Consider the following 21869-nt stretch of genomic DNA (forward strand, 5'->3'; position numbering starts at 1 on the left):
AACTGAGGAACCCAAGTGTGGTATATAGGGTGACAGTCTTTGCTAGGGTGATAGGGATGATATGGATCTGAGGTAAGTGTTGTGAAGGAGGATGTCCTTATTATTTTTTTTTTGGCAGATCTTGTTTTTTGGCAGGTGTGTGCTGAAGTGTGTAGGAGTGAAGTATGATAGCCACAGTCTATTTTCAGAAGGTTTGGTAAAACATCGTGGCACAGTATAAAGAGATGGGGGATGTATGTGAGGAAAAAAGCATGTTTGTGGTATTTCCAAATATTCTGTGGGTTTGAATTTTTCATAACTTAAAAAAATAAATCTAGCTGGGTGCTGGTGGCTCACGCCTGTAATCCTAGCTACTTAAGAGGCTGAGACCTTAGGATAACAGTTTGAAGCCGGTCCAGGTAGGAAAGCCTCTCTCCAATTAATCACACAGACACATACTGACACACGGACAGACAGGCGCACACACAGCCAGAAGTGCAATAGTGGCTCAAATGGTAGAGTGCTAGCTTTTAGCCAAAAAAAAAAAAAAAAAAAAAGCTCAATGAGAGTCCTAGGCCCTGAGTTCAAGCCCCAGGATGGGCACAAAAAGAAAATAAAATCCTTACAATATGTTGTTTTAAACTTAGAAGTGAGCATAGTTTATACAGAAAAAGATTAGCTAAAGCAATAAAAATATGGAATAAGCTAGTCAAAGGCCTTGACTTTTTTTTTTTTTTGGTCAGTTGTGGGTCTTGAACTCTGGCCTTGGGCGCTGTCCCTGAGCTCTTCAGCTCAAGGCGAGCACTCTGCCGCTTGGGCCACAGTGCCACTTCTGGTTTTCTAGTAGTTTATTGGAGATAAGAGTCTCACGGAGTTTACTGCCCGAGCACTCTGCCACTTGGGCCACAGCGCCACTTCTGGTTTTCTAGTAGTTTATTGGAGATAAGAGTCTCACGGAGTTTACTGCCCGGACTGGCTTTGAACCCAGATCCTCAGATCTCAGCCTCCTGAGTAGCTAGGATTACAGGCGTGAGCCACCGGTGCCTGGCTAGGCCTTGACATTTTAAAGCTGAATGGAACTTAACATATCCATCTTTAAAAAAGAAAATCTTGTACAGGAAAGTAAAACAAGCTCATTGGGTGAGTGTATACCAGTAGGAAAGGGGGGGAAGGCTAACCAAAGACAGAATGAAGATGAATTGGTTGAACTTGTTTTGCATGTGTGGAAATAAAACAGTGCAACCTGCTGAAATTGTTTTGAGGCAGTGAATGCGATGGGGAAGACAGAGTAGACAAGGTTGGTCAGGATATGTTGTGCATGTGTGGAAATGCCACAATGAAACCTCCTGTGTGCAAGTGATATATATTATTTTTTAAATTTGATTAAACCTTTGAAACTCAGTACAGTCCATACCTTGGACAAGTCCCTTCTGTCTTCCTTTCTAGATTAAGGAAAGCTAGATATTATGTGAGTTAGTTTCCTTGAGTACTTTCATTTTTTTATAGTCTAATGCTTATTATTTTATTAGAAATTTCTAGACCTTCAGAAGATTCTGGAAGTCTAATATTCCAGCCTAAATAATATACATATCAAAGACTACTCACAGAAGTCTGCATTGTTATTATACTATAATCACATTGTATTCCTTAATGTTGTACCAAATACATGTTCAGTTTTGCAGATGTTTGAAAAAGGTTTTTAGAGCTAATTGCTTAAGTCAGTATCCAAATAAAGTCCAGACATTGCATCTTTTTTATTTTGAATTAGTGATTAAAATCCAGTGTGTGTGCGTGCCTGTATGCACATGTGTGTGCTAGTCCTAAGGCTTGAACTCAAGCCCTTGGTGTTGTCTCTGAGCTTTTTTGCTCAAGGCTAGTGCTCTATCTCTTGAGTCACAGCTCTACTTCCAGCTTTTTTTGGTAGTTAATTGGAGATAAGAGTCTCACAGACTTTTCCTGCCAGGGCTGGCTTTGAACCACAATGCTCAGATCTCAGCCTCCTGAGTAGTAGGTAGGATAGGTATGAGCCATTGGTGCACAGCTAAAAATCACTTAATTTTAATAGTTTTTCTTTGAGACAGCATCTTTTTTTTTTTTTTTTTCTTTTTGTCGGTCGTGGGGCTTGAACTTTGGGCTTGGGAGTTGTCCCTGAGCTCTTCAGCTCAAGGTGATGATAGCTCTACTGCCTGAGCCACACTGCCACTTCCAGTTTTCTGGTGGTTGATTGGAGATAAGACTCTCAAGGACAAGCTGGGTGCTGGTGGCTCACACCTGTAATCCTAGCTACTCAGGAGGCTGAGATCTGAGTATCTCGGTTCAAAGCCAGCCCGGGCAGGAGAGACCGTGAAACTCCTATCTCCAATAAACCACCAGAAAACCGGAAGTGGCACTGTAGCTCAAGTGGTAGAGCGCGCTCGCCTTGAGCTGAAGCAAGCTGAGGGACAGCGCCCAGGCCCAGAGTTCAAGCCCCACGACTGACCAAAAAAAAAAAAAAATCTCAAGGACTTACCTGCTCGGGCTGGCTTTGAACGGTGATCTTCAGATCTTAGCCTCCTGAGTAGCTAGGATTATAGGCGAGAGCCACCAGTGCCCGGCTGAGACAGCTTCTTGTTATGTAGTTTAGGTTGGCCCCAAACTCATGATCATCATCCCAGCCTTGGAGTATTGAGATGACAGTGTATGTCACCACATCCAGCTTTTAGACCCCTTCTCTTAAGCATTACTTATTGACAAAGATAGTTCTTTGTCCTATAGAATTTCCCATTCTGAATTTAATTTTCTATCCCTGGTAGTGTTTGACTAGTTCATTATTATTATTTTTTTTAAAAAACACCTTTTTTTTTTGCTGGTCATGGGCTGAACTCCGGGCCTAGATGCTGTCCCTTAGCTCTCCAGCTCAAGGCTAGCACTCTACCAACTTGAGTCACAGTGCCACTTCCAGCTTTTTCTGCTTATGTGGTGCTGAGGAATCGAACCCAGGCTTCATACATGTAAGGCAAGTGCTGTACCACTGAGCCACCTTCTCAGCCCCAAAAAGAACACTTCTTAAGCTGGGTGCTGGTGGCTCACGCCTGTAATTCTAGCTACTCAGGTTGCTGAACACAGGATCACGGTTCAAAGCTAGCCTGGGCAGGAAAGTCTGTGAGATTCATCCCCAATTAACCGCCGGAAAACCAGAAGTGGTGCTGTGGCTCAAGGGGTAGAATGCTCGCTTTGAGCTGGAGAGCTGAGGGACAGCGCCCAGGCCCAGAGTTGAAGCCCCATGACCAATCAAAAAAAGAAGGAGGATAATGCTGATCCATAGCATAACCAATATGATTTTTATTTATAATTTATGTACACTGTAAACATAAAATATGTCTTTTGATCCCTTCCATTTTACTTTTAGCAATTTAATACCAATATAAGGTATTTTTTACAGATTGCTATATTATCTTACATAGATTATTATCTTAAGATAGTTATAGATTACAAATAACTTAAATCTTCACTAGTGAAATTTGTTATTAAATTCCTCCATTCCAGAGTATGACCCCCCCCCCCCCAAGCCATGAAAAATGAACAAGCTGGAGCTGGACCACCCAGTGGCTCATGACTATAATCCTAGCTATTCAGGAGGCTGAGATATGATGATCACTATTCAGAGCCAGCCCAAGAAGCAAAGTCTGTGAGACTCTTAGCTCCAGTTTACCAGCAAAAAGCCAGAAGTAGAGCAGTGGCTCAAGTGATAGAGTGCTAACCTTCAGCAAAAAAGCTCAGAGACAGAGCCCACACCCTGAGTTCAAGCCCTAGGAATGGCACAAAAAATAATAAATGAATATGCTGTTTAAGGATTGATATGAATGATCCTTTAAATTAGGATGTGTTTTTGCTCAGTATACATAAAAACAATTTTTTTTAAGAAATTGGAAACATTGGGTGCTTTAGAGGGCAAAACTGGATAGTGGGGGGGTATAAATAGGAGGTGGCTTTTCACTGAAATCTCTCTGTATGATTTTGTCTTTGAATTTTAATTCACTCTGGGTATCTAAAATTACTGGACCAATTTCTCTAAATGTAAGACTTGTAGTCAAACAGAAAATTTTCTTATTTAATTCATAAGTGAATAATTTCATTTTTTGTCATCATAGGAGATTAAGTAAATAATTTCATTTTTTGTCTTCAGATGAGATACTAGTAGAAAAACTGGAAAGTTGGTATTGTGCATATACTGTGGAGTGTTAGAAAGAATGAACGTTTGGATTGTTTTCTTTTGGCAGCATGCCTACGCACTAGAACTTCTTTTTGATCAATTGCACGAAGGAGCTAAAGCTCTGGATGTAGGGTCTGGAAGCGGAATCCTCACTGCATGTTTTGCACGTATGGTAAGAGTTTTGTATTCTAATTCTGACAGAAACATATTATTTGTGGGTTTTGTTCTATTAAGGTAACAATTGAGCCAGGTGTTTCCTACCTGTAATCTAGCTACCTAGGAGCTGGGATCTGAGGATCTTGGTTTGAAGCCAACCCAGGCAACAAAGTCTGTGAGTCTCTTATTTTCAGTTAACAAGCAAAAATGCCAGATTGGAAGCAGGGTTCAATAGTAGAGTACTAGCCATGAGGGAAGTAGAGTTGAGTACAAAGCCCTGAGTTCAAATTTCAGTAGTAGCATGTGTGTGTACATACACACGCACACAAACTCAAATGCACACACAAGAGATGGTACTTTGATTATGTTATTGTTGCAAGTGGCATAATATTTAACTACAAATGGCAAAGTTGAAATGAAAATACTTAGGTTACATAATTGAAAAGTCTGTGTCCTAGATGTTGTTATTGTCAGTAAGTTTCTCTCTGGGTCTTGCTATGCCTCTGTGTTTCCCATCTTAGCTTTATTATCAGTCAGGCTCTACATTGTGCTCTTACAATGGCAGTCAGCTACATTTGTCTGTCAGAAAAGAATGGATTTGGTGTATAGACACTCCTATAGGTTTATTATGAATGAAGTCAGAACTTCTTTTTTTTTTTTTTTTTTTTTTGGGTCCGGTCGTGGGGCCAGAACTCTGGGCCTGGGCACTGTCCCTCAGCTCTTCAGCTCAAGGCTAGCGCTCTACCACTTGAGCCACAGCACCACTTCCGGCTTTTTTCTTTTTGCTTATGTGGTGCTGAGAAATCAAACCCAGGGCCTCATGCATGCAAGGCATGCACTCTACCACTAAGCCACCTTCCCAGCCCCAGAACTTCTTTTACATTGGAAGAATGCTTTTTATACTTCCACTTTTGTTGCCTGAGGTTTATATGGTAAAGATTATCCCGAATATAAGATGAGTACCCAGGGCTGGGAAGGTGGCTCAGTGGTAGAGCGCTTGCCTTGCATGCATGAGGCCCTGGGTTTGATTCCTCAGCACCATATAGGCAAAAAAAAAAAAGCCGGAAGTGGTGCTATGGCTCAAGTGGTAGAGTGCTAGTCTTGAGCTGAAGAGCTGAGGGACAGCGCCCAGGCCCAGAGTTCAGGCCCCACGACCGGGCCCCCCCCCCAAAAAAAAAAAAAGATGAGTACCCAAAAAATCATAGTAAAGGTTCTCCTGTGCTCAGATCATCTTATCAGATTGGTTATGTGAAATCTTGTACCTTTGAGCCAGATTGGAAGATTTCTGGTCTAGTTGAGATTTACGAATCCATCTTGGAATAGAATCCTTGTAACTTGCCATAAATATATAATCTTTAGGCTTACAGACTATGAACTCCAGAGAGAAGTAAAAATTTCATCTTTTTAGTTTTTTCATTGTTGCATCCTGAGCAACTAGAATAGCACCTAACATGTAATGATGTTTCACATACTTCTTTCAAGTGTTTTGAAGAGGTCAAATCCTTTCCACTAAGTCTCATATTCTTTTTTCTTTTCTTTTTTTTTCCCTTTTGTATCAGTCTTGGGACTGGAACTCAGGGTCTGTTGCTCTCCCTGTGCCTTTTTGCTCAAGGCTAGTGCCCTGCCACTTGAGCTACAGCACCACTTCTTCTGGCTTTTTGCTGGTTAATTAGAGATAAGAATCTTAGGACCTTTCCCATTTTGGCTGGCTTAGAACCATGATTCTATCTCTCAGCTTCCCAAGAAGCTAGGATTAAGGTGTGAGCCACTGGCACCCAGCTAGCCTTTTGGTTTTGAATTCTCATTGTAGAATATGACGTTAAGGGAACTTTTTTGATGGTACTAGTTTTCAACTCAGGGCCTCATACTTGCTAGGCTGGCACTCTGCCACTTGAACCACACTGGCCTTTTTCTAGTTATTTTAGGGTCTAGTGAACTTCTCTGCCTGGGTAGGCCTTAAACCATAATCCTCCTGATCTCAGCTTTCTGAATAGCTAGGAGTATAGGTGTGAGCCACCAGTGCCTAGCTTAAAAGAAACATCAATTTAGCTCAGTATACTCTTAAATTATTTTCTCTTTCACAGGTTGGTCATAGTGGAAAAGTCATAGGAATTGATCACATTAAAGAGCTAGTAGATGACTCAATAAATAATGTCCGAAAGGATGATTCAACACTGTTATCTTCAGGGAGAGTGCAGCTAGTTGGTAAGTATCAGAAAACTTTATTTTTCAGAGAATTTTGTTATTTTTATGGTGATATAAGCTGAATTATACTGAGCTAATAATTGCATTCTTCTACCTTCACTTTGAGAGGAATATTTATTTTGCCTATCTAATATGTGTATAGTATTGTATCTCTTAGAGATTTTAATTTGGAATTTTCCTATTAACGAGTGAGGTTCAAGACTTTCCCCCATGTTTGCCCATCTTGTTACTTCTTTTGAGAAGTACTTGTTTAGATATTGGATTGTTTGTATTTTTCTTGACATAGGTCTTCTAGAGACCATCCCTTAGTTGGCCATTTACATCATAAATCTTCCCCCATAGACCGGGCGCTGGTGGCTTTCGCCAATAATCCTAGCTACTAAGGAGGCTGAGATCTGAGGATCCTGGTTCAAAGGCAACCCTGGCAGGAAAGTCTGTGAGACTTTTATTTTTATTTATTTATTTTTGGGTCTGGTCGTGGGGCCTGAACTCTGGGCCTGGGCGCTGTCCCTCAGCTCTTCAGCTCAAGGCTAGCGCTCTACCACTTGAGCCACAGCACCACTTCCAGCTTTTTTCTCTTTGCTTATGTGGTGCTGAGGAATCGAACCCAGGGCTTCATGCATGCAAGGCAAGCACTCTACCACAGAGCCACCTTCCCAGCCCCCCCCCCCCCCCCCCCCATGAGACTTTTATCTCCAATAAACCACCAGAAAACTGAAAGTAGTGCTGTGGCTCAAGAGGTAGAGTACTCACCTTGAGCTGAAGAGCTGAGGGCCAGCGCCCAGCTCCAGAGTTCAAGCCCCACAACCACTGCCCTCACCCCTCCTCCAAAAGAAAAAAGAAAAGACAAAAACAAGAGTCTTCCCACAGAGTGTGCATTTTTCATCTTACTCCCCCTTGCCCATTTTCCCCCTGCTGCTGGCAATCAGATTCAGGGCTTATCCAGGCTAGGCAGGTGCTGTATCACTACGATCCATCTTCAGCCATGGTCCCCTTTAATAGATAGATAGATAAATAGATTTTTTTTTTTTTTTGGGTCAGTTGTTGGGCTTGAATTTGGGGCCTGGGCCCTGTCCCTGTGCTCTTTTTGCTCAAGGCCAGTGTTCTACCACTAAGAAACAGAGCCACTTCTGAAATTCTTCTTTTTCAGACTTACTAATTTTTCCCAGCTCTGTGTGTGTGTGTGTGTGTGTGTGTGTGTGTGTGTGTGTGTGTGTGTGTGTGTGTGTGTGTGTGTGTGTGTGTAAAAGTCACAGACTTTCTTGCCGAGGCTACTTCGAACCACAATCCTCAGTTCTCAGCCTTCTGAGTAGCTGGGATTACAAGCATTAGCCACCAGTACCCCAGGGCTTTCTATGTCTTATTTATACCTATCTGAAGTCATAAAGATATGTCTTTATACTCTTTCTTTACATTTGATCTTTTCATGTTTAGGTCTTTGATCTTTCTGACATTGATTTTTCACTTGACCGGCATCAATTTTAAAACATGCCTTTATTTTCCAGTGGGTGATGGAAGAATGGGATATGCTGAAGAAGCTCCTTATGATGCTATTCACGTGGGAGCGGCAGCCCCAGTTGTGCCCCAGGCAGTGAGTTGGGGTTTTCTGCTTGTGTTTTATTCAGCTAACACTCTCAAGATTTATATACAAAGTGACTTGTAGATGCTGTTTAGAATGTACTTAGGATTTTATTTTTTAATAATGTAATAGTTAATAATTAACATACGATATATATTAGATAGAAAGCATGCATATGAGGGAGAGAATTTGGCAGCATCAAGGAGACTTCATATACTGATGAAACCTGAACTGACTCTTTAAAAAACTAGTAAGATTTGCCTGGTTTGCAATGCAAAGAAAGACTACTACATGTAAGGTATAATTTTTTTTTTTTGGTGGTAGTGGCATTTAACTCAGCCACATGCTAGGAACTACTACTATGCAGCCTTTTTTTTTTTTTTTCCACTGTGCGTTTTGTTGAGATAGGGTTTTGGTTTTTGCATACGTGTGAACCTGGGACACAGTCCTCCTATTTTATGTTTTATGCTTTAGCTGGGATGACAGGTACATGCCACCTCACCTAGCTTTTTCACTGAAGAGTCTTCTAAGCTTCTCCTCCTTCCCCCCAGCCAGCCTAGAGCAAAGATCCTCCTGATCTCAGCCACCTGAGAGCTAGACTTATAGGCGTGAGCTACCATGCCCAACTTCAAAGTACAATGTTGATTTTTCATCTTAGGGAATATTCACATAATCTTTTTTTCTTTTTTCTTGTTCTTTTCTTTTCCCTTCTTTTTTTTTTGCCAGTTGGGATAAAACTCAGGGCCTAGGCATTGTCCCTGAGCTTCTTTTGCTCAAAGCTAGCACTCTACCACTTGAGCCATAGCACCACTTCCGGCTTTTTCTGTTTATGTGCTATTGAGGAATCTAACCCTGGGCTTCATGCATGCTAGGCAAGCACCCTACCACTAAGCCACATTCCTAACCCATATTCAAATAATCTTATGTCAGCTTTCAATACTCTGTGGTTAAGTTCACTGAAACACTAGGTTTCTGTCAAACATAAATTATACACAGGTACTTTTTTTCATGTTTAGCTTAGTTATAAAGAGATGAAAATTAGGGGAATTCTCTCTGAACACATATCTCCAAATGAATAAAGATGCTTTTAGATTTGCAAATTCCAGTCTCATGTTCCACATACTGTTTTACAAAATGGTTTTGGAGGAATTGTATTGATAACAACATAAAAAAAGAAACTGGAACAAGACAGACCAGAAAGACTGAAGACAGAAAGTCATGGGTCTAGGAAGAGTGATTGCTTAGTCGAAGAGAAGTGGTAAGAGTTCCCAGGGTTATTACAAAGAGAAGTCCAGTAGGACTAGAGGGGAATCTGCAGAGACAACAAAAGAGCATTAATTAATAGAGTTGGTATCTAATATGAAAATTTAGAAGCTGTTGTAAGGTAGAAAGATTAGGAAACATTTTCTAAGAAATTTACAGTCGAGTTCATGCCCATAATTCTAGCTACTCAGGAGGCTGAGATCTGAGGATTAATGTTTTGAAGCCAGACTGGGCAGGAAAGCCCATGAGGCTCCAATTAACCACCAAAAAACCAGAAGTGGAGCTGTGGCTTAAAGTAGAACTCTAGCCTTGAGCAAAAATGCCAAGGGACACCACTCAGACCCTATGACTGGTGCACACACACACATACACACACACAAACACACACAGAACTGGGGGGAGGGGGCTGGTGAGCGTGGAGAGAGAGAGAGGGAGAGAGAGAGAAACTAAGTAAATGAAAAGGGAAAGTCTTAACTTTAGTTGCAGTATAACCAAACAATTGTAGAAAAAGCAATCGTGGGATATCTCTTGGTCCAGCAGCAAATTTACAGTCATAACAGGGTTTTTTTGGGTGAGGGGGCAATACTAGATTTACACTCATTCAGGGCCTTTGCTTGCTACACAGGCAACCTCAGAATTGTGCCTTGCTATGTATTTTGAAGGTTATTTATTTATTTATAGCCCCCAGTCCTGGGGCTTGAGCTTAGGGCCTCAGCTCTGTCCCTGAGCTTCTTGTGTTCAAGGCGCTAGCACTCTACCACTTGAGCCACAGCACCACTTCCAGATTTTTCTTTTCTTTTTTTGGGTCTAGTCATGGGTCCTGAACTCTGGGCCTGGGTGCTGTCCCTCAGCTCTTCAGCTCAAGGCTAGCACTCTACCACTTGAACCACAGTGCCACTTCCGGCTTTTTTCTTTTTGCTTATGTGGTGCTGAGGAATCGAACCCAGGGCCTCATGCAAGGCAAGCGCTCTACCACTGAGCCACCTTCCCAGCCCCACTTCCAGATTTTTCTATTTATGTGGTACTAAGGAATCACCCCAGTGCATGCTAGGTAAGCACACTACCACTAAGCCACATTCCCAGTCTCCTGATCTCAGCCTCCTGAGTAGCTAGGATTACAGGTGTGAGCCACCGGCGCCCGGCTTGAAGGTTAATTTTAAGATATGGTCCCATACCTTGCCTAGGTTCAGTGCCTTGATTGGGATGCACCTATTTTAGGTTTTCCTCTGTTGAGATGGCATCTTGGAGACTTTTCTGCCTGGGTTGGACTGGCACTGAACTGGATTGGAATCCTTCCAATCTCAGCCTCCTCCTAGGGTGACAAGCATGAACCACTAGCTCCCGGCTCTGAAAGTGATTTGAGTAAAAATAAATTGACTGGTTAGATTGAGGGATGGAACTAGATGTACAGCAAATGAGTGCAGTCCTTATCTAGTATATAATTTGATATCTAAAGATCATACAAGAAGACACAGGTAAAGAGTTGGGGCCGGGATGAAGAAGTCTGACATTTTTCATTATAGGCCTTAAAATTCAGAAAAATGACTTAAAGAATACTTGCAAATATCAACAAAGGAAAAAATAGGATATACCCACTGAGGGCAGACACCCTTTTCTGGGGTAAAAATATCCAAAGCCATGTTTCTTCCTTACTCATTTGAATAGTGGCAATCTGTAAGTTATATTTAACTTTTTTTTTTTGGTCTGGTCGTGGCACCTGAACTCTCGGCCTGGGCACTGTCCCTCAGCTCTTCAGCTCAAGGCTAGCACGCTACCACTTGAGCCATAGCACCACTTCTGGCTTTTTTTTTTTTTTTCCCTGCTTATGTGGTGCTGAGGAATCGAACCCAGGGCCTCATGCATGCTAGGCAAGTGCTCTACCACTGAGCCACCTTCCCAGCCCCTGGGTTTTCATTAATAATGATACCCACATTCTTATGCTAGATATTCCAGTCCCTTCCCTCCTGTCCTTCTTCCTGGAGGCAGTACTTCTCAATTCAGTTATGTAATTAGGTTTCCCTTACCTTAGCTTCAGTAGTGCCCTACATTCAACAACAATATGATAGTGATTTCTTGTTGATTTTCTATACTTCCCTTCCTCCCCTTCCCTTTCTTTCTCAACCACAAAGACTCCAGACACACAGGCTTTAGAATTTTCTGCTATTTCAGGGGAGGATAATGCTACATCAGGTGGCCTAGTTCAAACATGTTGAACATTGTAGTTGTACGTGGTACTATGTTAGGTGCTGAGGCACAGTAATGAACAAAATACAGTTTCTATCCTCAAGAAACTTAGAGTTTAGTAGTGGATGCTGAGAGGTAAATGAGTAAGTAGGCAGTTGGTAAAACTGTATGTACCTTGGCCCTCTTCCGGTCCCCAACCAAACCAAGTATCTTTGTTACAACCTTCTTTTAGTTCTGACTCTCTACATATGATTAGCCTCCATGGCAAGATATTCAATGATTATTCTTTTTTTTAACATAGTAAATGTGGGTTCTTCATTCTTGTATTTAACCAGTAGTGGGGCAGAAAAGGTGTTTGGGATGATGTGCATACGTTATATGCAAATACTGTCATGCTACTATGCTTGAGCGCTCCGCTCCTGAGACCAATGCCCCACTGTACTAAGGAAGACTATTGCATGTTTCTCTTTTCTGCTCATGGACCGAACGTTCTTTACAGTGATGTCAGATAACTAGTAATACAAAATCTGTACATTGATGTGTATGTTTGTTTCTCTCTTCCTTTAGCTAATAGACCAGTTAAAGCCTGGTGGAAGATTGATATTACCAGTGGGTCCGGCAGGTGGAAACCAAATGTTGGAGCAGTATGACAAGCTACAAGATGGCAGTGTCAAAATGAAGCCTCTGATGGGGGTGATTTATGTGCCTTTAACAGATAAGGAAAAGCAGTGGTCCAGGTGGAAGTGATTTTCTCTTCTGCTCTTTCTTCTTCCACACTTGCAAGGTGAAAGGGTGTGGATTTTAAGACATTAGACTGCAAAGGGCTGCTTTTGGTTTTTGGTTGCCATCTTCATGCTACTCCATCAAAATACCAACAATCCATTACATTAAACTTGTGAAACAATTTGCATGGTCTGCCCTTCTTTCACAAGAACTTATCTCTGGGTGTGTGAGACTTGGTTGGCACAGAGGTGTGTTGTGTTTTGTTTTTAAGAGAGTTTCAGCTGCAGTTCAGTGCCTTTTATAAGGTTATTTTCATTATCAGCCATTCTGTGTTTCTGTACTTAGATGGGGCCATCATTTCCCGCTTCATACAGTCTCATTGTACATTGTTACAGGGAGCAAGAAGGAGAAAGACACAGTTGTCCCACTTTTTAAAAGGTCAGAATCCCAGAGAGGATATTCTACCTTTTGGCTTGATTTCTTCCTTAGTTCATTCAGCCATTGTTTCAGAACCACCAAAAGGAGCAAATGTCCATCCTCTCCATAGACTGGGCCATCTGATTTCCACCTGTTCTGTTTGCTTTCCTGGGGAGGGCAGGGATCCTGTAGAAGATCCAGTGTGTGCCCACATCTCACTCCTCACCCACAGGGCCAGCAGCATGCCGTACCACACTGTCTTTGCACAGCATGGCTCACTGTAAATCCAATGCCTGCTTTTGCTGTTTGCCATAGCAGAGTCTGAGTCCTCTTCACCTTCCCCTTGCAGAGAGGAAGGGAAATCAGTGCACAGCAGCACTTTCTGAGCTGCAAAATTACTGGGATTTATAGGAGGTGTGCATACCATGTTCAGTAGTGTTTTGCCTTTTTTTTTTTTTTTTTTCTTGGGGCTTGAACTCTGGGCCTGAGAACTGTCCCTGAGCTTTTGTGATTAAAGCTAGTGCTCTATCACTTGAGGTACAGTTTCACTTTCAGCTTATTTTGGTAGTTTACTGGAGATGAGAGTCTCACAGACTGGCTTTGAACTGTGATCCTCAGAACTTAACCTCCTAAGTAGATAGGATTACAAGTGTGAACCACCAACACCCAGCTATGTTTTACTTTTAACTACATTTCAGCATGGCCTTTCTGTAACATTTTATGAAGAATTGTATTTTATTTTCACCTTGTGTAATTTTAGGTATTTTCTTGGATTTGTAGCCTGGAACACAGCTATCCTTTAGAAAATCATTTGAAAAACTGTTGATCTTTTCACTTAAAATCAGATGTAGTTATCAGCAACTACTTACAACTTTCCTTCACTTCACTTCTAGTTTGCTTAAAACATTACAGAACTGCCAGGTGCCATTGGCTCACACCTGTAATGGTAGCAACTCAAGAAAGCTATTTAGAAGATCTTGGTTCAAGGCATAAAGTGATTTCCTCTTTTCTCCAATTATAGATTTAGGCCTTCCCCAAACCTGTATCTATCCTCATTAAAACCAAACTATTTGAGGCTGGGAAGGTGGCTCAGTGGCAGAGTGCTTGCCTTGCATGCATGAGGCCCTGGGTTCAATTCCTCAACAACACATAAACAGAAAAAGCTGGAAGTGGCACTGTGGCTTTAGTGGTAGAGCTCTAGCCTTGAGCTGAAGAGCTGAGGGACAGCATTCAGGCCCAAAGTTCAAGTCCCACAACCGACCAAAACAAAAAAACAAAAAAACAAACCATTTGTGCTAAGAGATTCAGTCTTTTTTTTTTTTTTTTTTTGGTCGGTCGTGGGTCTTGAAGTCTGGGCCTGGCCGCTGTCCCTGCGCTCTTCAGCTCAAGGCGAGTGCTCTACCGCTTGAGCCACAGAGCCACTTCTGGTTTTCTAGTGGTTTATTGGAGATAAGAGTCTCACAGACTTTCCTGCCCAGGCTGGCTTTAAACCCCGATCCTCAGTTCTCAGCCTCCTGAGTAGCTAGGATTACAGGTGTGAGCCACCAGCGCCTGACTTTTTTTTTTTTTTTTTTTTTAAGTCCAACTCTGGGCCTCACACATGGTGGACGTGTGTTGTACCACTTATTACCATCCTCAGCTCTAGAACAATTTTATTGATGATTCTTAAATATTACTAAATATTTATGTATACATCTATTTTGGAGCCTTTAGGCTTTAAGAGAAAGGTTAATTTTGCTTACTTACATCATTAGAAACCATTACTATACTATGCTTGCTATACTAACATGCTAGCTTTATCTGTTGTTGATTTTCTATTCAAATAGATTTTTATACATCCACAGATGTGTTTCTAGTTACAAAAATACTGGAATTTGAAACAAAGTACAGAAAATAGCTAAAAATATGTCACATTAAAAAAGGTTCCTATAACATTACTGGGGAACAAAATTTGGAGAAGGTACAATAGTTAACTTTAAAGTTTATTATTTCTTTGTGTTCATAAAGGGTTTGTGTTCAGTGAGAGTCCAGGCAGGAATATACTCAGCTAAGAGTTTGAAATAAAATGAAGGAAGGGCCCTTTCAAAAAGAAATATGAGGGCTGGGAAGGTGGCCTAGTGGTAGAGTGCTTGCCTAGCATTCAAGAAGCCCTGTGTTCTATGCCTCAGTACCACATAAACAGAAAAAGCTAGAAGTGGCACTGTGGCTGAAGTGGTTGAGTGTTAGCCTTGAGCATAAGAAGCTCAGATACAGTGTATAGGCCCTGAGTTCAAGCCCCAGGACTGGCAAAAGAAAAAAGAAAAAGAAAAATGAGAAAAGTGAAGGATGAAAACTGAAAGACAGTAACATACCCAGGGGACATCCTGAAAATGTGTGTACAAGTTGTTTTATGCACTTGGCAGCAAGATTTTGTTTTTTCCTGACACTATAAATTACTAAATGCAAGTCTATTAAAAAACTTTGTTTTTCTTCTTCATTTTTTCTTTTGTGCTGGTACTGGAGTTTCAATTTAGGGCCTCTTGCTTTCACTTGGTTTCTTTGCTCAAGACTGCTGCTCACCACTTGAACTACATAACCATTTCTGTTTTTTTGCTGGTTAATTGGAGATAACTCTCACAAATTCTTCTGCCTGGGGCTGGGAAGTTGGCTCAGTGGTAGAGTGCTTGCCTTACATGCCTGAGGCCCTGGGTTCGATTCCTCAGCACCACATAAGCAAAAAGAAAAAAGCTGGAAGTGGTGCTGTGGCTCAAGTGGTAGAGCACTAGCCTTGAGCTGAAGAGCTGAGGGACAGCGCCAAGGCCCAGAGTTCAGGCCCCACAACCGGACCCAAAAAGAAAATAAAACAATTTCTTCTGCCTGGGCAGATTTTGAACCTTGATCCTCAGATCTCAGTCTTCTGAGTAGTTAAAATTACAGGTGTGAACCTCGCCAAAATAATTTTAATGGAGAAGGTATTTGTAAATTTTATACTGTGTTGAGATTTATTTGTAATATTTTTAATACCTTGAACAAGTAAGTATATATTTAAAAAATATAGTATCTTCATACTTTATAAAGACTTTATAAAGAAAATTTATTTTCTTTGTAAATAGAATACATAGATTTTATATTTTGTTTGTTTGTTTTGGTTGGTTGTGGGGCTTAAACTCAGGAACTCGGTGCTGTCCCTAAGCTCTTTCACTCAAGGCTAGCACTCTACGTGTAGACACTCTGAGTCACAAGGCCACTTTGGTTTTCTTGTGGTTAGTTGGTGATAAGAGTCTCATGGACTTTCCTGCCTGGGCTGACTTCAAATGGCAATCCTCAGATCTCTATCTCCTGAGTACCTAGGATTACGGGTATTAGCCCCTGGTACCCAGCAGAACAAGTAGATACTTTGTGAACCAAATATTTTACTGATTAATTAGGTAAAAGCTATGTTATTTTTATCAGAAGACTATATAAAAAGGAATCAGAAAAGATAATTTGTCCTTTAAAAGATAACAATAGTGTAATAGTAAAGTAGTTCATGAGAGGAAAATGGTTGTTCTAAATCGTTTCTTGTCGCCAGGTGCCAGTGACTTATGCCCACAATCCTAATAATCAGGAGGTTGAAATTTAAGGATTACAGTTCAAAGCCAGAAAAAGCTAGAAGTAGAGCTGTGGGTCAAATGACAAAGCACCAGCTTTGAACAATAAAAGCTCAGGGAATACACCCTGGCCCTAATTTCAAGCCCAGTACTAACACAGACACAAATTCTTGTACTACTTAACAATTCAGCCTTTAAGAAAAGACATATTATCCGGTAACTCCTTAATATACTACTTACCTATGACACGCTTTTTTGTTGTTGTTTTGCTGGTTCTGGGGCTTGATCTCAGGGCCTGGGCACTTTCCCTGAGCCTCTTTGTACTCAAGGCTAGCACTCTCAAGACTTGAGCCACAGCACCACTTCTTGATTTTTTGAGTAGTTTATTGCAGATAAGAGTCTCACAGGGACTTTTCTGCCCCAGCTGGCTTTGAAATGCTATCCTCAGATTTCAGCCTCCTGAGTAGGTAGGATTACAGACATGAGCCACTGGCTATAAATTCTTTACTTCAGTTATATTCAAATTTAACAAATTTCTCAAAACATTTCACCTTAATTCTTTTTTTGTTGTTGTTGCTGTTGTTTTGTTCAGTCATAGGGCTTGAACTCATGGTCTGGGCACTGTCCCTGAGCTCTTGCTAGAGCCACAGCACCACTTCCATTTTTCTGGTGGTTAATTCAAGATAAGAGTCTTACAGAATTCACTGCATGGGCTGGCTTTGAACCACAATCCTCAGATCTTAGCCTTCTGTGTAGCTAAGATTGTAGCAAGTATGAGCCACTGGCTCTCAACTTCATCTTAATTCTTACCAGACAGTTTGATTGATAAAGCAGTATAATGAGCTCCTCCAGTGCTTCATCTAAAATGATCAGTTACTGCCATTTTCTCACATTTTACTTCTCCCGTCCCCCTTTTCTGTCTATGTAGTATACAGTGTTCTTTTCTGAATCACTAAAGTTATAATTGCAAAGACCATGCTTTGTTCCTAAAGTACTTGAGTTTTTAATGAATTTTTTTGTTACTCAAATTACCCTTAAAAGCAATGCTTTTAGAGTTCGTGGCAGTTTTATTTTTTCACTTTTGGTGGCTCTGTTAAGGTAGGATTGATAAGCCGTACAATTTTAGGCTGCGTTTTTACGCCTTCCTTCCTCTCACTGGCAGTTGCTGGCACAGTGCTGCTGCACCTGGCTGAACGAATGGTTTCTTTTGGAGCTGATAAAGCTGCCTTATGAAATCACCTGACAGGTATATTATACCTACAGATGATGCATTTCCTCCCAGAGAGTTTGGGTTGAGATGGACCCATTCCACAATTGATAACAGACACTCTAAGCAAAAGACTAATTTTTTTGGCCTAATTTGTGAATGTAACTATAAAAATCATTTGAAGTCTAAATATTCAGATCATTTTACAGTAAGAGCTATTATCAAGGTGATCCTAAAAGGAATAATTTTTCTGATTTTTTTGATCATGAAGGAAGAAATTTAAATCTTTAGGACTAAATATAGGACTCAGTGTCTTCTGGTTTTATACTTCATTTTGGAGTAGCATGAAAGATGGCTGGATTTTGCTTTGAGTTTGGAATTGTTCATACTTTTAATTGCTTGGGGGTCAGTGCATTTTTTACTGACTTAAGTGTTGTATCTAAGCTATCAGCCAATTTAAAAAAACTTTTTTTTAGTATATTAACTGCCACTTACATTTTTCTCTTTTCTTCCCCAGGGACGAACTGTAAAAGCAACATCAGCTTGACCGATCTATAATATTACAGACGATTGCTCATCTCAGTCCTTAAAGCTTTTTGGAAACCAACGGCATCACAGCTTGTTTTGGACTTTGTTACACTCTTATTTTCAGCATGAAAATGTGTGGTTTTGTAAGGTTTTCTAATTCTTCAAAGAGGCACAGAACCAAACTGGTATAGGAAAGATGCAGAGTATAATTAGTAATTGCTTTAACATGCCCATGTTTTACTATAATAATATGAAAAGAAAGGGTTCTGCAAAGTGGAAAGCTTAGTTTATGAATTTATTTTGAGAAGTGGCTTTTCTTTTGTTGGACGTTTAATTCTGTTCCAGTATTAATTTATCAGATTTCTTTTGTGCATCAGATAACAATATCACTCACAAGTTAAAATTCTTGATATTTGGATGTCTGTTAGATGCTACTAAGAAACTAGAGATGAGCTTTCTCTTTAAAGCTTTTGATGTGGTGTCATAGAATAGCATGTGGTAGATACAATCAGCTGCTTTGTTACCTTAAAACTAGGCATTTTGTAAATATTGAAACTTAAGCAGATGTCAGGTGATGTCCTATAAACCTAGCTGTTCAGATTGGACATAACTGACATAGTTTTTCTTTTCTCTCTAAAAATGACAGGAGACGAGAGTCAGTCCTTTTTTCTGTTTCTAGTTTGCTGCTGATAATGTATATGAATCTAACATGCTGTGTAAGCTGTGTGCTAGTTTCTGCACAGTTTATGCAGTGCTGCTTTGCCAAATAAAGTAAAAAGCAAAAGATGCATTGGTGGTGTTTGAATCTAGAAGGAAGACATAAAATACTCCTAAGATCACAGGAAATGCTGTTCCTCTGTTGCTTCTCTTTGTGAAGGCTGAGTAGGTAGACAGCACTAGTCCATCAATATGTTGTAGACTGTCACATTTCTTCCAGGCAAAGACTATACTTCATTATTTCTCTCTGGCCTCATTTTTCCCAGGGCTCCTTCTCAGTGGCTATACAGTAAGTAATTGCCCAATGAGAGAGTGAAGAACTGACAATGTCAGGGAAGAAGATAGTTCAGAATAAACACACCTCAAGTATAGATAGATTTATTAATATGATGGCTGAGAAAGCAGTGACACTTTGGGATCTTGCTCATATGTATGGTTTTATACATTTTTTAAGAAGTCCTTAGTTTTTCTAAAGGCTCCAGAGCTTAGGATACACAGAGGTCTTCCTAAGCAGAAGTAGCACTTCCAGTCAAGTCTCTGCTGTGTGCAAGTATCCATAGTTATTCTGATGAGGAGACTCTCAGTGAGAAAGAGCACTCTTAAAAGTCTGCAGTTTTGTTTTTTGTCGGTCATGGGGCTTGAACTCTGGGCCTAGGCACTGTCACTCAGCTCTTCAGCTCAAGGGGGGTGCCCTACCACTTGAGCCACAGCACTACTTCCTGCTTTCAGTGCTTATGTGGTGCTGAGGAATCAAACCCAGGGCCTCATGCATGCGAGGCAAACACTACCATTGAGCCACCTTTCCAGCCCTTTTAAAAAATATATATTTTAAAAAAGCTTTGAAAACCTTATGTGGACATGTGTTTCACAAGTATGTCTTTTTGGTAAGGTCTTAAACACAGGAAGCTAGGATCATATAATACGTAAGTCTTGGAAATCTTAAGTTTATCACTAGTTTCAGTCTGCTCCTATTTATTGCTTCTAAATCCTATCGGTGAACCTTCATGTCAGGACAATGTCATTTGAGGCATTTGCAAAAGTCAAATGTTTAGGATTTTAAGATTAAATTCTTTTTTTTTTTAGTAAGTTTTTTATTGTGAAAATACAGTACAGAGGGGTTACAGTTCCATGAGTAAGGTAATGAGTACATTTCTTATCAAGCATTGTTGCCTCCTCCTTTATTTTTCCCCTACCAACCCGTTCCCTCCCACCTCCACAACTACACTCTTTACCGCCCCTAAGATTAAATTCTTAAACTCATCCACTATTCTGGGTCATTGATGGCCAACACCAATATTTTATTATCTATAAATCCCTGTTAGCTTTGGGTATAGAAAAAGGCCCTTACTTTCTAGGAATCTTCAGTCTAGTAGAGGAGATGCTCTGTAAGAAGACAAACTGGTCCCAGTTGGTACAGAAAAATGCTATGTCTTGAGAGGTGTTCAACCATTGCTTTTGGACTTTACACTTTTATGAAGTAACATTTTAGGATGCTGAACATACAATGAATTTAAGGTAGAATCACTAAGAGATGGAAATAATGGGCTTTAGTTCTAAGCCTTTTTTTTTCTGGAATATAGTTATGTTTTATTTTCTATCTAGAAATCATCCTTTGATTTATTAATTACCCAAGCCTAAACTATGACAGCAATTTGAAAAACAGACCCATATCCACATTCTGTTTATCCATGGGGGAGCAAGCAGCTGCAGCTCAGAGCAAGGAAAGTGAAGTCAGGGATGGGACGCCCTGGCCCCGCCTTAGCTGGAGTAGCAGGTGGATGGGAAAGAGACGTAGGTCAGTGTGGGGAGGGTCCTGGTGCTCAGAGCTGGGCTGGCTCCTCATCTCACGGTTCTGACAGCACACAGATGGTGGACATGGTAAGAAACCAGGTACAGGAAGAGAGGACAGGAGTTCATGATGTCCCAGGAGGGAGGAGGAGAGGCAGGAACAAATTTGTGCCTCTGGGTGCCACACAAAGCAGCTGTGTCACACTTTTTCAGTGTGGTGGGGAGGGGCAGTGAGACCACTCAGTCCACAGTGAAAATGTAAAAGATTTCAATGAGCGAAAAGTGCTGAGGCACCAGGAGCACACCTGGAGTTGGGATCCCAGGAAACGGCCAGTTCCAAGCCTTTCTAAGAGCTGATTTGTGATTATAGGTTGGAGATAAATGTTTCTTTAGTGTTTAGTATTCATAATTTATAGAATATGTTAGCATTCACTAATTGATATTCTTTTATATTAAAGGACAGTAATGAACTATTCAAACAAAATATGGGCTTTTTAAAAGTCAAATATGAAACTAGCTCAAGTGGTAGAGCTTCTGCCTGAATTCAATACAGAGCCCTGAGTTCAATCCCCAGAACCACACAAAAGAAAAAAAAAAAAGGTAAAGGCTACATCTAGTGAAAACTTATGTAAACCTTAATGAAGAAATTTAATTTCTATTGATGTTCTCAACTGGTTCCCAGACAGTAATATAGACTATGCAAATATTTAAAATCTCATTCCCCTAATAACTGCCACTTAAAAAACAAAACAAAACCCCCAAGCTCTAGATTTAAAATGTATCTAAAGTACCTTAAAAATTCAAAGGACTCTAAAATAGAAAAATAATTTAGGAGTAACTTAATAATCCTAAATTTTTTCAAGCTATATGGTAGGTGATTATGAGCCAGGAAATAACCTCTTGGTGGTTTTGTTAGTGTTCCTTCGATAGGTGGTTCTGGCTTTCAGCTAAGTGTTAAACAAATTTCACAGTAATTTGGTATGGTGATAAAAAGAACTCATGAACAAATGAGCACTAATAGGATAAATGAATAGCAAACACTGGCGATTTAAAAAAATGTTTAACCTAAGTTTCACAGGCCAATAAGTTATTTTAAATAAATGCTAAAGTTCTTGCAGCATGTAAATTGTTATTTTATACAATGTATTGGGTTCCTAAAGAATTATATTTAGGGGGCTGGGAAGATGGCTCAGTGGTAGAGCGCTCGCCTTGCATGCATGAGGCCCTGGGTTCAATTCCTCAGCACCACATCAGCAAAAAGAAAAAAAGCTGGAAGTGGCGCTGTGGCTAAGTGGTAGAGCGCTAGCCTTGAGCTGAAGAGCTGAGGAACAGCGCCCAGGCCCAGAGTCCGGACCCCCCCCC

At 40.6% G+C, this 21869-nt stretch overlaps 1 protein-coding gene across 3 annotated transcripts in view; it reads left to right on the forward strand.

Moving 5' to 3' along the window:
* Positions 1-18788, forward strand: part of Pcmt1 (protein-L-isoaspartate (D-aspartate) O-methyltransferase) — a 43988-nt gene extending 25200 nt beyond the window's left edge. For 2 of the 3 annotated variants that reach the window (XM_042697210.1, XM_042698558.1), the window contains 5 exons: positions 4239-4343; positions 6412-6532; positions 8038-8123; positions 12126-12295; positions 17992-18788. In XM_042697210.1, coding sequence (XP_042553144.1) covers positions 4239-4343; positions 6412-6532; positions 8038-8123; positions 12126-12295; positions 17992-18004 — 495 coding nt within the window. In that variant the 3' untranslated portion in view covers positions 18005-18788. Of the gene's footprint in view, positions 1-4238; positions 4344-6411; positions 6533-8037; positions 8124-12125; positions 12343-17991 lie in introns of all 3 variants that reach the window. The other variant, XM_042697785.1, reaches the window with a different exon arrangement.
* Positions 18789-21869: the final 3081 nt, after the last annotated feature.

Source organism: Dipodomys spectabilis, unplaced genomic scaffold, assembly GCF_019054845.1.
Source record: "Dipodomys spectabilis isolate Male_0828 unplaced genomic scaffold, ASM1905484v1 ptg000001l, whole genome shotgun sequence".
In the NCBI taxonomy this organism is placed as follows: Eukaryota; Metazoa; Chordata; class Mammalia; order Rodentia; family Heteromyidae; genus Dipodomys; species Dipodomys spectabilis.